The sequence below is a fragment of the Diabrotica virgifera genome, chromosome 7 (assembly GCF_917563875.1).
Source record: "Diabrotica virgifera virgifera chromosome 7, PGI_DIABVI_V3a".
NCBI classification, from domain to species: Eukaryota; Metazoa; Arthropoda; class Insecta; order Coleoptera; family Chrysomelidae; genus Diabrotica; species Diabrotica virgifera.
Window position 1 is genome coordinate 102515723 of NC_065449.1, and position 18564 is coordinate 102534286.

Consider the following 18564-nt stretch of genomic DNA (forward strand, 5'->3'; position numbering starts at 1 on the left):
ATGCAAAAAGAATAATTTTAGGAAAAACCCCTAATCTTTCCCCTCGCCTGGCAAGGTCTTATGCTCTTCAGAATCGCCTGTCATTGTACACATTTCTTCTAAATGACTTACTCAAACACATACTTAAATTTAAACCTTACAGGAGAAAGTTTATTTTACCCCCTAAATTTGCACTTTTCGATTCACCTGGTAGATACACGTGCACCACTGAGGCCTGCCAGGTCATGGTTTTTGGCCTTGGTGTGCTATGAATTATCACTAGAAAAATTTCTAGCCTTACAGGACGACCGTTAGTCGGAGGGTTCACTAGCTCTTAGACTATGATTAAAGTGTCCTATCGACAAAAATTAAAATACGTTTTAAAGGTGAAGAAGCTTTCATATACAATTTTTGTATTTTGTCGAAAATGAAGTTAGTTTCTATAAAGCCGTTAAATAAATGTTGCGCAATTTTTATCAGTTTTTACGATTGTCGTGAGATCAATAAAATTTATGACTTTCATTGAACGATCCCTGTGGAATTTCCATTGTTAGAGCCTAATCTTCAAAACATATAACGTGATATTTCGATTTTGAAATTTTGCATTAAGTATGAGGCATTTGTAGTCGAGGAAATGAAGCATTTTGGCTCGCAATTTTTTCGTCCAGCATGGATTTACTTGAAATTTTTTACAGAAGGTAGGGAATAGTCCAAGGATCATTTTCTATATCATACCGCTGTACGCTAAAACCTTAAGGGTGGTTGCCACCCCATCTCGGGGGGTGGGAATTTTTTATTACATTTTAACCATGCAAATCGATGTAAAAAGTAATTCTAAGAAAAAAATCTTTTTACATTTTCTTCGCAAAACTAATATTTTTCGAGTTATTCGCGTTTGAAGGTAACAGTTTTTCGTCGAAAAAATCGACTTTTTTAAATCGTTTTTTGAGAATACCTCGAAAAATATGCATTTAATCAAAAAAACTGTAGATAACAAAATTATATCTTTTAGTAACACAAACTAAATTCTTTTTCTATAATATCTTTGAAATAATTTTGATCATAATTTGAAATATTCAAAGCCAAATAACGGGAAAACTTTGCATTTTTCGAGGAAAACTTAAATTATCTTTTTTCAAGTACACAATTAAACCTTTCAAAAAATAATAATAAAAATTTTTTAACATAAATATAGAGCGACTTATGATCAAAAAAAAGTCGGTATCTGCTTTTCCCCATATTAAAGTTTACAATGTTTTTGTATAATCTTTGACAATAAGGGGTAGTGTACACCACTAAAAATAATCGACGCCCTCGAGCATGTTATAGAATATGAAGTACAGGGTGAGATGATCCTAATCCCAAATTTTTATGTAAATCGATGCAAGCTGAAATTATTCTTTAGGATAAGTAATTTTTATATATAGCTCCAACAAGGGTGGTTTTAAGGGTTGAAATATTATGATAGTATATCTTAAAGCATAAAACAATCATTATGTAACTAATAAGAACCAAATGTTGACAATATTAAAGTTTAAAATGTTATTTTATAATTTTTTACAAGTAGTTTTTTAGGGGTAGTTTTCACCCTTAAAAACCCAAAAGCGTACAACGGCTCAATATAGAAAATTAACTAGAGGGTGAAATGAGCCTAATCCCAAATTTTTGTACAAATGATGCTGGACGAAAAAATTGCGAGGTTTTGCCATTCTTTCAGTTTCATTTCCTCGACTATTGATAAATGTCTAAAAAACGCCCAATTTAAACTTTCACATTACCAACTATCTAAAACGTTTAAAATTGCTTCGTTTCGATTGCACAGGTACGTTTTTCGAAACTACACGTCAGCTACAAATGTTACCCAATGCCGTCTTCGTGGAAGCATTTCTCCTGATCATTTGAACATTTAGTTTAATCGGACAGCAATGATTATTTGTCAAATAAATATTTTCTGTTTTCTGACAGCAATAAAATTTATTTTGAATTAAATAAATTAGACACATACATACATTAAATAATTAAAAGGTATTATTTTTTGTCACTCTATAAATAATTATGTTAATGATTATATTACTGACAGATAATTGTATAATCTTTTAAATGAGCTAGCACAGGTCCCCTATTCTCATTAAAAAAATCAGAATTTTCATCAATCTGAATTTTATGTTTACCATTGGCGCACGTAAGGGTCATATTACCCGTATGCGCGCCAATGGTGAATATTAAATTCATAATTGTATATAAAAAATGCGCAATAACTACCTCTTGAAACCTACCAAATTTCATTTGCATATCTTAACCGGTTTTAGAGCAATAAATAAATCGTCAGTTTGTAAGAAAAATTTTAACACCCCCTATCTCGGAAACGAAGCATTTGCGGGCATACGTTTATAAGGCAAACTGTCATTATTTTTTCATGCAGAATTACCCCTTAAAATTTAAAATTACCCCCAAAAATACCCTATATTGACGAAAAACAAGGCTAGTTATTAAAGTACCTAACTTTTTTATTATCCAACATCATCATTCTCTTTGCCTTATCCCTATGCAGGGTCGGCTTTCCCAATTTCATTTCTCCACACAATTCTATCTTGGGTCATATCAATGTTAATCCCCTTTACAACATGTCCTGCATTATCGTCTCCCCCAGGTCTTCTTTGATCTTCCTCTCCTACTCCTTCCAGGAATCTGCACTGCAGCTATTCTTCGTATTGGGCGATTAACGTCTCGACGTAGAATATGACCGAACCATCTTAACCTATGCTCTCTCATTTTGGCATCAACTGGTGCCATACCTAGACTTTCCCTAATAGTAATGCCCTAATCCAACATAAGCGAATAAATTAAAAAACAGAATGTTAAGAAAACTATGAAGCTATGATTGAGTTTTAATTTCAGTATTCTATAAAGGCTGGAATTTCCCATAGGGTCACGCAAACTTTGAGAAAAAATCACGGTTTGATTGATACACCCGGTATACAATTTATCTGTCTAATAACAATATTATTATAACGATATTGTTAAAGAATAAGGCTATAACATATTTAAAAAATCACTTAAATCGGACAACGGTTTAGGAAATTCGAGACATCAAAAATGACCTATTTTTAAGGTGGTGCGTTAATTTCTTAGAGAAGTGTCTATACGCCAAAAAATCATAATTTAAAAATAAAAATCGACCTGCCTTGAAAGTCCCGAATCGCCAATTTTCGAAAAATGAAAGGATTCAATAATTTTGCCCCTCATTTATTTATTTATTTATTTTAAACGATTAAATAATTGAAAGAGGTTGATTATTTGATGAAACATTTATATTATTTCAACCATTAACTACATTTATCATAAATATGTTTCTTCTCCGCAGATAAGCCACAAGACAATAAGCCTGCTATAACACCAACTCGCCCTGGTATTAGAAGAAGGTCATTGTCCAGTGTGTCTAGTTTTTCAGATCTAAGTGATGGTGAAAAAAAAGGTCCGAATCCACATACCGATCGAAAGATACCACCTGTATCAAGGGCCAGATCTCCACGAAGTAGAGGTGCATCTAGAGGTAGATCTCCACGTAAGGACCTTCCTTTTGCCAGGTAAAATAAAAATATTTCTTTAACTGGTATGTAAAAAACAGTATGGGATTATTGCGCCGATTTTACCTGAGGTACGTTTACCTGATGGCACAATTGCGCTGAACTATCTCAGATGGTTCCTATGCTCTGGGTATAAGTGCGCCGCCTAACGATTGACGTATATCTGAATATCTGAGACTGTACCACCGCACCATAATGCATTAATAAACGAAATAGGTTACGTCATGTAATTAAAAATGGAATTAAAATCTAAGAATCTAAGAATAATTGACAAACAATTTACAAAAACATGTCAAGTTTTTGAATACAACATATCAACAAACATCGACAAGGGTTGAAGTGTCACAAAAAAAAATAAAATTATTCAACAAATGTCCAACATAAACTGAAATTATTGTCCGTTTGCTTCCTCATTTTCTTCTTCTGTACGGTTCCGATTCTGAATTAGCAACAATTTCGTCAAAAAGTTGTTGCAACCTGACTTATTCTCTGTCGTAATCCATATCCACATACAACTCCTAAAATTAATATCTATTTTTTAAACTGACTATGGACCAAAAACGACAAGAACTTACCGTTGAGTATAACACAAATGGTAACCTCGGTCTCCCACACCGTCAGGTCAAATAACATATGAACTATCCACACTTGGCCACAGATTTTTTAAGACTGAATAACCTGATGAGGATTCGAAATCTACCCTGCCGCGCGGACAAAACAATATGCGCATTTGAGTTTTAGCGCGAAAAATCCACTACGTCGGTGTCAGGGACCGTACGTTACCACTCAAAGGTTAAAGTAGAAATTACGTCTCTTTCCAAAAATATCCTTAGACTTTTCCGATGTGTGTATAATGGACTTCAATCGGTCACGAAACCCCCATTTGCCCCTAGACTAAACAATTTGTATTAATCTTTAATGGTTTTTAGCCGCAGACTAAGCCCTAGACGAAGATCTCCGTTTAAACGTAGATCGCCATCACCTAGACGTCGTTCTCCATTATCGCTAAGACGTCGTTCTCCGTTATCGCCAAGACGTCGTTCTCCGCTGCCTAAACGTAGATCCCCGTTCAGAAGAAGATCGCCATCTCCTAAATATAAACGTCGTTCTAAATCTCCCACTGTCCAGGAAGAACAAGAAAAAGAAAGAATAAGAAAAGTTGAAGAATTTAGAAAACTTTCAAGGGCAATTGAAAATGATATGATTAAAACTTTAAAACAACATGAGAAAAATCCAGAAAAACATCCTCAATATAATGAAGAATGGAAGAAGTTTTGGAATATAAGGTAAATTAAATATAAATCGCATCCATTCTTTTTAATTTCCTAATAGAGAACTTGCACATTTTTGTTTTATTATACAATATTGTTGTTCTGAAGCTATTTTCTTGTGGCATTTTTACAATTTTAACTATTTAGAATGGGAAATAAGCCACAATATTATTAAAAAATGATTTTTATTAACGTTTCGACGCCCAAATCGGGTGCCGTTGTCAAAATACAAAATACTGTATTTTGACAACGGCACCCGATTTGGGCGTCGAAACGTTAATAAAAATCATTTTTTAATAATATTGTGGCTTATTTCCCATTCTAAATAGTTAAAACAATATTGTTGTTTCGTGTAAAAATAAGATTTCCAAAATTGCACGCCTCAAAACCTCATAATAACTTAGAAGTACAAATCTTAAAATCTTCTGTGTATTTAATCATTTCAAACGATCGAGAACGCGCGCGTGGCCTTGTGACGTTATATCATAATATTTTATAATGACAATTCTCATTATGACAATGTAAAAATATATACCAGTTTGTTTAGATTGGAGTTTAATACAGTTTTTGAAGAGATATAATTTAATTGTAGTGTGTTTACTATGGAAAATAAAAGTAAATACTATAAGTATATTTTTGTGGTACCTCTTTGAGTTTTCTACTTTCTTACTATAAGTGTTGCTTAGTACCATTTTCTTAAAGTACAACCATAAAAACCTCCAATAAAAAATTTATTAGATTATCAGTCGATAAGAAACGGTGTGTAAGTGGGGAGAGATTAAATATCCAGCAAACGACGGCACTGTTGCCAGATTTACTTTTTTCTTTTAGCGGGAATTTTAAAATTTGTCTAATGCCACTTTGGTTTTAAAAGAGAGTCCTGTATTCTCGAATCTTAATATTAATATAACCTTACTTTTACAAGTGATTAGGATTATTTTATTTATATGTAAATATTGAAACAAGTATTGTGTCATTTAAAACTCATGTTGCAGTACTTTGTATTATGTAAGCTCAAAAGAAATATGCAATACTTGTTGAAGAAAAATACTACATAAATATTTCGAGAGAGTAACTAAATTAATCTCGGAAAAGTATTTCCAGGAGCTGGCTCAAAATATATAAAATTAGTTTAGATGCGCGCACTTTTGCATTAAACGATTCGTTGATCACGATTAAGTTTATACGTGTTGGAAGAGAGTTAAGTACTGGTAGAAAAAAACAAACTCACCCTGCTTTGTGGTTGCTTCTAGTTGTTTTCTTATCTGGCCAGATATCCTTGTGGAGCTGCTTGAAGTAACCTACATGCGGTTTGCGAAAACTGTTTTATATACACATACGCGCACTCGAAGTCTATTTGGCTTAGTAAAGCCGGTAGATTTTTAGTGGTAAAGTTTCCACGTGGATGACGCGGAACTGTTATTGAGAAGTGTTTATAGTTGTTGACTCCTCGAGATTGAAGACGAAAGTGATCGAGGCAAAGTCTTATCTGAAAGGGAGGAACGCTTCGCGCAAAAAATAGTTATTATTTACGCCGGTAGAGTCTGTATGTAGGGGTTGCATTACGAGGGAGCAACTTTTTTTAAGTGACTTTTAGTGACTTTTTTTAACCTAAGTAACATATTTATTATAATTAGTATCTAACGCATAAAGGATTGAAAATCGATAAAAAATAATGAGTTTACATAAACGACTAACCTAGAAAGACAAAAAATTAAATACAAATCACTGAACTATAGTCCAGGGCGCATTTGTTTTGAGATGGACGTTGAGAGATGACTCAAATTTTTTTGCAGAAATTGCTTAAAAATAACTCAATAATAATATTTGAGTTATCCTCCCACTCAAAATGGTCCGGAACATTGTTTAAATAATAAAAATGTCAAAATATGAAGGAAAAATTCGATTTTTTTATTGGTTTTTTGATTATAACTTTAAAACTATTCATTTCTGAGAAAAGTTGTACTGACATAAAAGTTGCGTAATTAAATTTCCTACAATATATAATTTGTTACAATTTTAAAAAAAATAGCCACTCTTGTTGCAAAACAGCAATAATTGCAAAAAAAAACATACAAAAACAACTATTCGCATTTTACGTTTTTCAACCATTTACGCTACACTTAGGACCTTCATATTTTACCCAGAAAAACTTTATGATATATTAAAATAACACTGTAAATTTCATTAAGATCGGTTGAACAGATTTTGCAAAATAAATTTTGCAATCCAGCTTTCGCAAAAAAAATTCATTTTTTTTTAATGTTGCAGGACTGAAAATAAAGCAGATAGCAAGTTGAATTTTTTTGCTTATAGAAGTGTACTGTACCTTTCATTTGCAATTTGCAAAATTAAAATCGATTAATTATCACGCCGTCAGGAAATTTTTTAAATAAACATTAATTTTTGGTGCTACGCGCAGGACAGCGGTGTTCGATTCACACAAGTTGATTTCCACCAAAATTTCTTCCAATTTTTATCTAATATATTATTTTCTTACTCTATATTTTGTTGTATTTTAATATTTTAATTCCACAAAAATCAAACTAATTTTATTATTGTTTGTGAAATATTGTTTAAACAATTTCATATGTTTAAAAATAATAAACTTTTATTCTCCAAGTTAAAATATATGAACAAAGAAAGTTTTTACTAAAAAAAGTGTTATTTCAAAAGATAGAGTATGTGTTTTTATTTTGCAATAAACAAATTTATTTATTTATATCGAAATTTAATAAAAATTAAAATGTATCAATCATTATCAAAGGTCATTGGAATGCCCAATCAGAGCAAACTATCCGCTGTCCTGCGCGTAGCACCAATAATTAATGTTTATTAAAACAAATTCCTGATGCCGTGGTAGTTAATCGATTTTAATTTTGCAAATTGCAAATGAAAGGTACAGTACACTTCTATACGCAAAAAAAATTTCAATTTGCTATCTGCTCTATTTTCAGTCCTGTAACATTTTGATAAAATGATTTTTTTTTGCGGAAGCTGGATTGCAAAATTTATTTAGCAAAATCTATTGACCCGATCTTAATGAAATTTACAGTACTCTTTTACTGTATCATAAAGTTTTTCTGGGTGAAATATGAAGGTCCTAAGTGTAGCAAAAATGGTTGAAAAACTTAAAATACGAATACTTGTTTTTGTATATTTTTTTTCGCAATTATTGCTATTTTCAACAAGGGAGACTATTTTTTAAATTCTTAACCAATTCTATATTGTAGTAAATTTAATTACGCAACTTTTATGTCACTACAACTTTTCTCGGAAATGAATACTTTTAAAGTTATAATCAAAAATCGAATTTTTCTTTATTTTTTGACATTTTGATTATTTAAACAATGTTCCGGACCTTTTTGAGAGGGAGGATAACTCAAATATTATTATTTGAATTATTTTCAAGCAATTTCTGCAAAAAAGTTTGAGTCACCTCTCAACGTCCAAATGTACTAATATTTTTACAGATGCGCCCTGGTCTACTAGTAATTGCAGGGTAATACTGCAATCTTTCTAATAGCTCGCAAGTAGTCGCCGTTGGCGGAATGAACCCTGACTGTGCGAATGAGATTGTCCCTACCAGGGAGTACCTCTGTCACTTTTGCCAATGGCCAAAGTAGAGGAGGTGTATCACCTACTTTTACAGGATTGGTAGGTACCGTCCATTTTGGTCGGTGTTGGAGAAGATTCAAGTAATCCACTTTCCACCGTTGCCAAAAATTCTGTTGGATCCGGCTCACTTGTTGATAAATAGTGAGACGGTTTTGAGGTATGTCAGAAAGTGTAGTCTCAGGAGGAGCAGTTAAGCTCTGTCCTACTAAAAAATGACCTGGGGTCAAAGCTGTTAGGTCATTGACGTCATTAGAGAGTTTGGTAATAGGTCTAGAATTAAGGATAGCTTCTACTTGACAGAATTGTATAGAATATCTCAAAAGTGAAGTGGGAATTCCCAATCAACCTATATAAATGGTACTTAGCACTCTTGATGCCAAATTCATGTAGTCCGAATTGAGAGGGATTGCGAGGAACGCCAAACTTAAATTTAATAAAATTCTGGGTACAGAAGTCTTGAATTTGACGAGTATTATCCTGATTTAGAAAAAAATCATGAAGTTGTTTTAATTGATTACGACCACCGTAGAAGTTGGTCGCGTTGTCTGACCAAATGATGCTGAGAGTTGACCTTCTGGCGATAAACCTCTTGAGGGTAAGAAGAAATGCATCAGCAGAGAGTCCAGTGACCAGTTCTAAATGAACACATTTGGTGGTCATACAAATGAAAAAGGCGATATATACTTAATAGAGTTTAGCATTTTTTAAAGGCGAGGCTTTGACAAGAAAGAATCCACCATAGTCAATGGAGACTCTTTCGAAAGGTCGGCTAGATAAGACACGATCTGGATGAACATCTGCCATTTGTTGAAAATAATTAGGAGTCATGAATCTAAAACAATTGATGCAATTATGAATGACTTTCTTGGTTTGTCGAAGACCATCAAGGTTCCAGTATTTCAATCGTAGATAAAGTAATTTGTGCGCCTGCGTGGCACAGCTTTTTGTGTTGCTGTTCAATCATCAGAGCAATAATACGATTCTTAGAAGGAAGGAGAATTGGGTGCTTTTGTGAATAGCTTATGGAAGCGAAACGTAACCTCCCACCTACTCGTAACAGTTTATCATTTTCATCGATAAAGGGATTCAGGGCTCTGATGGCTTTATGGGAGACAGACAGTCGTTTGGACAATTCATGAATCTCCTTAGTGAAAGAAATGGACTGAATATACTTGAGAACAAGGCAAGTAGAAAATTCAATTTCCTCCACGGAAAGTACATCAGTATCTATAGCAGTGTGATTTGATTTCGCTTTAAGATTGGAAACAAATCTAAGAACATATGCAAGGGATCTTTGAATTTTTGTGAAAGATGAACAACGATTAAATAAATCATCCAAGGTGTCATTTGACTGAGCAGTAACAGTGACATTTAAGGAAACTTGATTTTTTCTTAATTCAGGTAATTCCCATTCCATTTTTTAATATGAAATAGTGAGTAATCGATTTCCGGTTTGATTAGAAATTTCGGACCATGAAGCCACAGATCAGTAAGTTCAGCATTAGAACAAATAGATTTTGCTCTGGAGGGCAGATCCGCTGGATTTTGTTTTGACTCAACGTGGTGAAATTGATAAGATTCACTGAGGGAACGTATCTTTATGACTCGAGCCTGTACAAACTGATTGTAGAGAAACTTAGATGTAGTTACCCAGGTCAGGGCTATTGTACTGTCCGAGAAGAGATGAGTTTCAGAAATTTTTAAATCTTTCTGTAAGATACCTTGTGAGCGGTGAGTTAACTGGATTCCTAATAGAATGGCAGAGAGCTCTAATCTTGGGATAGTTAGTTTGTTTTTTAGGGGAGCGATTTTTGTCTTGGATGTGACAAGTCTCACCGAGACGGTAGAGTCGTCATAAGTGACTCGGAGATACACGCAGGAAGCGTAGATGTCCTGAGAAGCATCACAGAAGGTCATAAGTTGAGTATTGATAACCTTTTTATCTAGGACTAAGCATCTAGGAAATTTTGTTAGATTTATGGATTGGAATTTCGTTAGAAAAGATTGCCAATCAGAAAGAATTTTATCATTGGTAATGGGGGTGTCCCAATCTAGTGACAATGACCAAATCCTTTGCAACAGAAGTTTTGAATATACAAGTGTTGGTGAAAGAAGCCCTAAAGGGTCGAATAAACGAGAGACATAACTAAGAATTTTTCTCTTAGTAATTGGCGATGTTACCTCGCATACAGGAGGCTTGAATGAAAAAGTATCCTGATCAGGTGACCAAATAATACCTAATATCTTGTCTGAGGAACTAGCCAGGTTTAACTTAATTTCTGGAGTTGGAATCAAGTTATGTTTTTTAAGAAATTCTGGATGGTTCGAGCTTAGTTTATGGAGCTGAAAGCCGTGCTTACTCAACAAGAAACTTAACTGAAAGTGGAGAGTCTCAATATTCAGAATTGAATATTGAGTTGAATTCAAGATATACATATTTTTTAACTGTATAGCTTATTTGTATGGGCCCGGATAGCACAGGCAGTAGTATGACTTCTACGCAAGTGGGCCGGGGTTTGAAACCCAGCGCCGGCGAGAACATCTAGACATTTTTAAAATATCTATAGGCCCCAGGTCGACTCAGCCTGAATAAAATTAGTACCTTGGGTAAAACCAGAGGTAATAATAGGCGGTTGAAGCGTAGCACTGGCTCTGTTACCTTCCTTGTATACCGTAGGTCCTAGATATAGCACACTACCCTGCTATAATTCAAAAGCCGCATTAGAATTGGAGACTATAGCTTATTCGTAAGTAGCAAATCCTAATTTGTAGGCATGTTGGCGACATATTAATCTAGAAAAGTGTCTTCTAACAAAGATATTCCACACTATGTATCATGATTTTTTCTTTGGTTGACTGTTTAACAATTAAACATTGGAATTAGAATTCATTTTTCTGATCTCTGACTTGAATACAGTGGAACCTCGATTATCCGTCTCTCCATTAACCGTCACCTCTGTTAATCGTCAGGGTACATACAGACGTTGTATTGAGTACATAAGCAAAAATTTTAATGTAAAAAAATAAAAAAAAAGTTATTTTGATTTGTGATGAGGACACAAACGGCTATCCATTGCTGACAGATAAAGAAATCGTTGAAATGGCAACAAAGGCGGACCAAACAGATTCAGAAGCTGACACAGACTTGGAATTTGACTGTAGATATGTTGATGAACCTATTGTAACTGACAAAGATTTGCCTAAATAATCTAAGCTGCATCGCACATGCAATAATTCATCGAGTGGTATTCTCAACAAAAAGAAGCCAATAAAGTAGATTGCATGATCTTATGCCGATTAAGAAATTCAGCCGTCGCAAAATGTGAAGCAACAGTAAAACAAAGATTTCAGAATATTTTAAATTGATTCGATTGTACGAACACAAATCCCTCGTACATTGTCAAACAAAACATACAAATGAATGAGAGTTGTACTATGAATTTTTAATGTTCTGTTAACCGTCTTTTCGATTATCCGTCATACCCTTGGTCTGGTGCCCTGACGGATAATCGAGGTTCTACTGTATTGTTGAGGAGATGAGACAAGAAAATTGAGATTATGGTAGAAATTGCTTTTTTAAACTTCATTAACGTAAATAATGTTTTATTTATTTTCTTTGCAGGTACAAAGAATTAAAGTTACAAGGTGTTGACGTTAGCAAATATGATTTTAAACCAGAATGGATACAATTCTGGAATAAACGCATGGTAGAATTACACAGCGACGAAGTGAGAAAAAGGAAAGAAGCTTTGAGGAACCGTTTGGGCCTTCCCGTCATCAGTTTTAAAATTGGAGGTGCAACAGTTAACACTGTACCCGCGGTTGCTAAACCACTTCCGATGGCAGCTCAACCCGATCAAGATGATGATGTTATTCTTATTGATGATAAAGATGATGACCAAAATGACAAACCTTATGTGGCACAAAGAGGTAATCATTACAATTTCTACTTTTTATTTATTTAAATAATTTTGTCCCATCGCATTTTCAATTATTATTCGTCGCTAAAAAAATAATTATATGGAATTATTCTACCTCCCCATATTTGCCTCATGTGTTCTTCCATTAGAGCGAACACATATGATAAATTTCTCTTTTTTATTGTATATATATATTCATAGTTTGGTATGTTAGTTCAGTAACTGAAGGTTCTCACCTCCGATTTCGTTGAACCTTCATCGATTTTCATGAAAATTGGTGAGTAGTTAGAGGATACATCAAGGAACAAAGGTGACATAATGCCAACTTGCGCTTTTACCCTGGGGGTAGATGCCACCCCTTCCCGGGGGTGAACATTATTTTATTAAAAATAATACCACTAATCGATAGAGGGACAAATTATAAGCAAAATTTGTTATATAAAATTATTAATATTAATCAATACTTTTTGAGTTATTAAGGATCAAAGATTTTATTTTTTCGTAAAAAAAATGCATGTTTTAAAGCTGTTTTTCACGTATAACTCAAAAACTATAAGCTTTTACTAAAAAGTTATTACATATTGTCAAAATTGAAGATAATAAAAAATTTAATACACTCGTCACTTAAAGAACTAAACTAATGTTAATTCAAAGTAAGTTATGGGTAATTGAATGTATATTTTTTTCGACTAGAACTCAAATCGTAAGTATTTAATCTTAAATAACGGGAAAACTATGCATTTTATAAAATATACCTGCTAAACACTTGTCAAAGTACTTTGGAATACCTATCAAATGAGCTACAGAATAAATTAACAGCATTAAAAGTAGGCAAGTTATGATGAAAATAAGAAAACCCTTTCGAATTTTTTAGGAAAAAGTGAAAAATAAAACATACGCCATTTCCACAAAAATTAAAATTTATAGTAATCCTTACTACAATTTCTTTATATTAGCATAAGTAATGATTTCAACATTTTTTGACCGGTTTAAAATGCATATTTTTGAAAAAAAAAGGTATACTTTAATAAAATCAGAATTTTAAAAATTATCGTAATTTTTATTTTGTTTAGATAATAACTCCAAAAATACTCAATACATACACGTAAAAAAATGATATTTATATAACCAAATTTTAGTTCTTTCTGTATTGAATATTCTGCCAGTCTTACTATTTCTGTAGGGTAAAAAATGACCGAGATAGAAACGTTTAAAGCGTAAATTTTGCTGCGAGATCTATGTAACCGGGGCGATTTAACCTTTGATTTTTAAAAAAGTAAAGGGTTTTAAATAATAAATTCAACGCGGTTTAAATAGCCCTTGGAATTAACTTTCAAATGGTTTTCAGTTGAACCTGATATCGTAAACAGTAACAGAGTTATTAAAAAAAAAACAATAACATTTTTTGGAAAAATCTTTAAAAGATAAATTATGAAACATTTTTGGATCATAAATTTTAATGCAATCAACTTGTTCGGGGACTTAGTTGATAGATATTTCTAAGTACTTTGACAAATGTTTAATAAGTTTATGATATAAAATGCATCATTTTCCCGTTATTTAAGCTTGAATACTTAGATTGAGGTACTTGTCGAAAAAAATATACATTCAATTACCTATAACTCACTTTTAGTTAACACTAAAAGGTTTTTCTAGTAAGGAGTTATTTCATTTTTTATTAGCTTCAATTTTGGTAATAATAACTTTTTTGTTAAAACTTATAGTTTTTGAGTTATTTATCAAAAATCGATTAAAAACATGCATTTTTCTCACGAAAAATTAAAATCTTTGATCTTTAATAACTCAAAAAGTTTTGATTTATTTTAATAACTTTATATAACAAATTTTGCTTAGAATGTGTCTCTCTATCGAAGTATGGGGTTATTTTTAAGAATTTTCACCCCCGAGAACGGGTGGCATCCACCCCCAGGGTAAAAGCGCAAGTTGGCACCTTGTCACCTTTGTTCTGTGAGAGATCCTCTAACCACTCACCAATTTTCATGCAAATCGATGGAGGTTCAACGAAATCAGAGGTAATAGCTCATATCCACCTTCAGTGACTGCACTATGTATTCGTTGTAACGATATAAATTTACAAATTGGATCATTTTAAGTTGTATTCTTCGTTATCCACTTGATTTGACGAGAATTGACCATAATTTTCTTTGAAAATACGTTTACTTTGACGTTTAGATTGTCATTTCAGAAATTGGTCTCAAATAAAAGTTATATCAAGTAGAGTTTTAAACAACAATATAAGTATATTTTCAAAAAATTGTTATTATTTTCCATTAAATATTAATTGGTATTAACGTCAAATATGTCATATGTTTATCATATGCTTAACGTCAAATTGTGGTCCCCAAAAATGTCAAGCGACTACGCTAGGTGTCGCGGCAGTCATGTACGGAGCGAATAGAAACACTATACATATTCTAAACATGAAAATACGTGTCTCAGTTACAATCTACAATCTTCATTTATTAGTTCAGTGTTTTTCTACATTTATGAATAGTATTATTCTATTGCAGGTAATGCTTCAAAGCAACAGAAAGTTCGTTCTCCGAGTCCAAAATCAAGAAACAGAAAAATACGAAATAGTCCTAAACGTATTAATCGTTCAAGATCTAGAAATCGTTCAATGTCGAGAGAATTATCTTACGGTAGACGTCCTTCTCCAATGAATCAAAGGTATGTTAAGATACATGTTTATTTTTTGCAAGCATATAATTCTTTTCGCGGGCTACGAGCAGAATGCATTAATCGGTGCGGTTAGTCCAGGCTGTATGCTCGGCCCCGTTAGGTAAATTATTCTGATTCGTTTTTTTTGCCCAAACTTACTCAAAAAGAGGTCCTTATAACAAATCCACAGAGTGCCAGGCGGTACCACGATCGGAAAATTGTTTAAACAATTTTATTTTAAACAAATTCAAAAAATCAATTTTTTCACTTAAGGTCCGAGTGGTCGTGAGTTCGAATCTCACCAGGATCAGAAATTTTTCGTTTATTATAAATTAATAAATGAAGATAGTTTTTGTCCTTGTGGGATCGGTACTCACCGGAGAAACCGCAGACGTTCGGATACAATTAGCGTCTCTTTGCAAAGACAAAGACGTCGACTTTGCAAAGTAACAAGACACTTACTCAACACACACACTACACATGACACTAGGTACCTAACTGCAAAAATTCACCGTACCTACCATGCCAATGGCCATTAGCTTTCGAGGCATTAGCTAAATAAAAAAAAATCACTTGAAAGTCCTCCGTTTTACCTAATTTTTGTAGAGGAGTTTTATTTAAATGTGTGAATGGAATGAGATATATCAGAAATATCTGATCATATTCTTCTCCACAGGAACAGAAATGGTGATGTACGTCATCATCATTTTCTTTTTCCATATGTTTCTGTAATTGTATTTCAGTATGTTTTGTATTTTGAGTCCTGTCGCCAGGGGGTTACAACGGCCTCCTTTATTCAGATGGACTTACCCAAGTTTTTTTTTTATGTATTTTTACCGGATCCGGACGTCGATAAGATTGTTATTAACAAAGAACTTAAGGAATTATACAACAGCGATTTTTCGCAAAACAAAACATTTTTTTGTATTTTTTTGGGTCATTCTAAGCAAAAAATGTTTTTACTTCGTAGGATGCATAGTTTTCGAGATAAACGCGGTTGAACTTACAAAACATCGAAAAATTGCAATTTTTGAACCCGAATAACTTTTGACTAAAAAATAAAATAGCAATTCTGCTTACCGCCTTTGAAAGTTCAAGTCAAATTATACTGGTTTTGGTTATTTGCATTCCTAAAAATTCATTTTTTATTGTTAAACAAAGCTATAAACCCATAGTGCTTGAGTGATGTTTTCAATGCATCTCCCATATAAAATCGAACAAGTATAGTGTAGGAAACAAAGGTTGAACCTTGCAAAATGGACACAAGTCCGGTTTTATTTTTTTTCTGGTATATCAAGGGGTGTTTATTATAAGACTAACTTTTTCTGACAAAAATTTCGCCCCGGAACCCCCATTTTCACCCCTTTAAAGGGGGTAATTTGTGGTTTTTGCGGAACGTAGCCCTTCCTGTACCTTTTACAAAAAATTTCTTTTATAGAAATATGAAGAGGACTATATTTTCTACGATTTATTTCCCGACAGCATCTGTCTATCATCCACCGTTTAGCGGGGGTGGCGCCTCAAAATTGACAAGTTTTTAAAAAAGATGTTTTTAAAAAATATATATTTTTCCCTAACTGTAACGGAAATTAAGAAGAAATCCTGCGGAGATTATTCACAAATAATTGATTGGTTTTTGGTATAGGTTTCACTTAAGAGTAATAGCCCTTTTTTTAATTACAGGGTGCTACATTTTAAAAAACCCCTTTTTATACCATCTGAACCGTTTATGCTAGAGTAAAAAAACTTTCAGCGATTACCCTCGTACTGGTGCTATTTACAAATTTGTATAATGCACCCCCATTTTTTTCCCGGAACCACCCCAAAAAAAAAGAAGAAATAATAAATAAAGTGATTTTCTTGGAATCCTTCACACACAATGCCTTTTATTAATATGCTTCATATATCATTTTGTGCACGTTATTATTACCCATGCATGGACACCAAGAGCGCTTTGCTAGTGCAACCCCTGTAGCCAAAAAAAAATAAATAAAATGGAGGGTTGAAATTTTTTTTTGTTTTTTGCTTTTTGATGCATATGGGCATATGCTTAATCAATAGTGCTTTTCAAAAATATATATGGTTATTGCAACATCCCTGCGGAAACCGCCCCCTATCCTTGAAAATATACTGCAGAAACTACCCCTAGCCATTGGCGAGCATGTTTTTACGATTTTCTCATTACCTATGCATTCTTTTTAAACAAAACTTATACAAGGTTAAAGACCCCTATTTACTCTAAAAATTAGGTCCTATTCATTTTTTTCGTATAAGCAACCGTTACGGCACAGTGGCGCCGTAAACCTCATATATGCTTTGACGGGCTCCAGTTTTTGTTTTTTATTTCGTCATCTGTTCGTTTTATTGATAAAGTACTTATGTAAAATAAAACAACACAGTGTAGCCTACAAATTATGACCTATGCACATTTTACATTCTTTGCGCCCCAAAGCCACAGTGGTGGCCCAAAATAAATTTTTGCATATTTTCGCCACCTACACGTATTTTATTGCATTATTGCTAATTTAATAGCACAATATTCACCCTTAAGTGGTCACTAAGCAGTGGCGGATCCAGGGAGAGGTGATCAAGGCGATCACCCCCCCCTTTCAAACCAAGTGATATTGTATTTAAAGATTATAAAAATATTCATTTATTTTTATAGAAATATTTATATTATTATTTTTATAAGAATGGCGTACTTTTTATGCTTTAGCGACAGTGGCGGATTCAGCATCGTTAAGAGGGGGGTGCCAATTGGCTAAATTTTTATAAAAATAAATGAATATTTTATAATCTTTAAATATAATATCACTTGGTTTAAGAGGGGGGGGTGACGCCCCCATCACCCCTCCCTGGATCCGCCACTGCTTAGTGACCACTTAAGGGTGAATATTGTGCTATTAAAGTAGCAATAATGCAATAAAATACGTGTAGGTGGCGAAAATATGCAAAAATTTATTTTGGGCCACCACTGTGGCTTTGGGGCGCAAAGAATGTAAAATGTGCATAGGTCATAATTTGTCGGTTACACTGTGTTGTTTTATTTTACATAAATACTTTATCAATAAAACGAACAGATGACGAAATAAAAAACAAAAACTGGAGCCCGTCAAAGCATATATGAGGTTTACGGCGCCACTGTGCCGTAACGGTTGCTTATACGAAAAAAATGAATAGGACCTAATTTTTAGAGTAAATAGTGGTCTTTAACCTTGTATAAGTTTTGTTTAAAAAGAATGCATAGGTAATGAGAAAATCGTAAAAACATGCTCGCCAAGGGCTAGGGGTACTTTCTGCAGTATATTTTCAAGGACAGGGGTAGTTTCCGGCAAAAGCACTATTGATGAAGCATATGCCCATATAGATCAAAAAGCAAAAAACAAAAAAAAAATTTAACCCCCCCATTTATTTATTTTTTTTTGCTACAGGGGTTGCACTAGGAAATCGCTTTTGGTGTCCATGCATAGGTAATAATAACGTGCATAAAATGATATATGAAGCATA

The 18564-nt window shown here is 33.3% G+C and overlaps 1 protein-coding gene across 4 annotated transcripts in view; it reads left to right on the forward strand.

Moving 5' to 3' along the window:
- The window catches only part of LOC114340329 (uncharacterized), a 153697-nt gene that overhangs the window by 96402 nt on the left and 38731 nt on the right, over positions 1-18564 (forward strand). For all 4 annotated transcript variants that reach the window (XM_050655786.1, XM_050655785.1, XM_050655787.1 and 1 more), the window contains 4 exons: positions 3344-3566; positions 4496-4852; positions 12078-12385; positions 14907-15066. In XM_050655786.1, the coding sequence (XP_050511743.1) occupies positions 3344-3566; positions 4496-4852; positions 12078-12385; positions 14907-15066 (1048 nt within the window). The remainder of the gene's footprint in view (positions 1-3343; positions 3567-4495; positions 4853-12077; positions 12386-14906; positions 15067-18564) is intronic.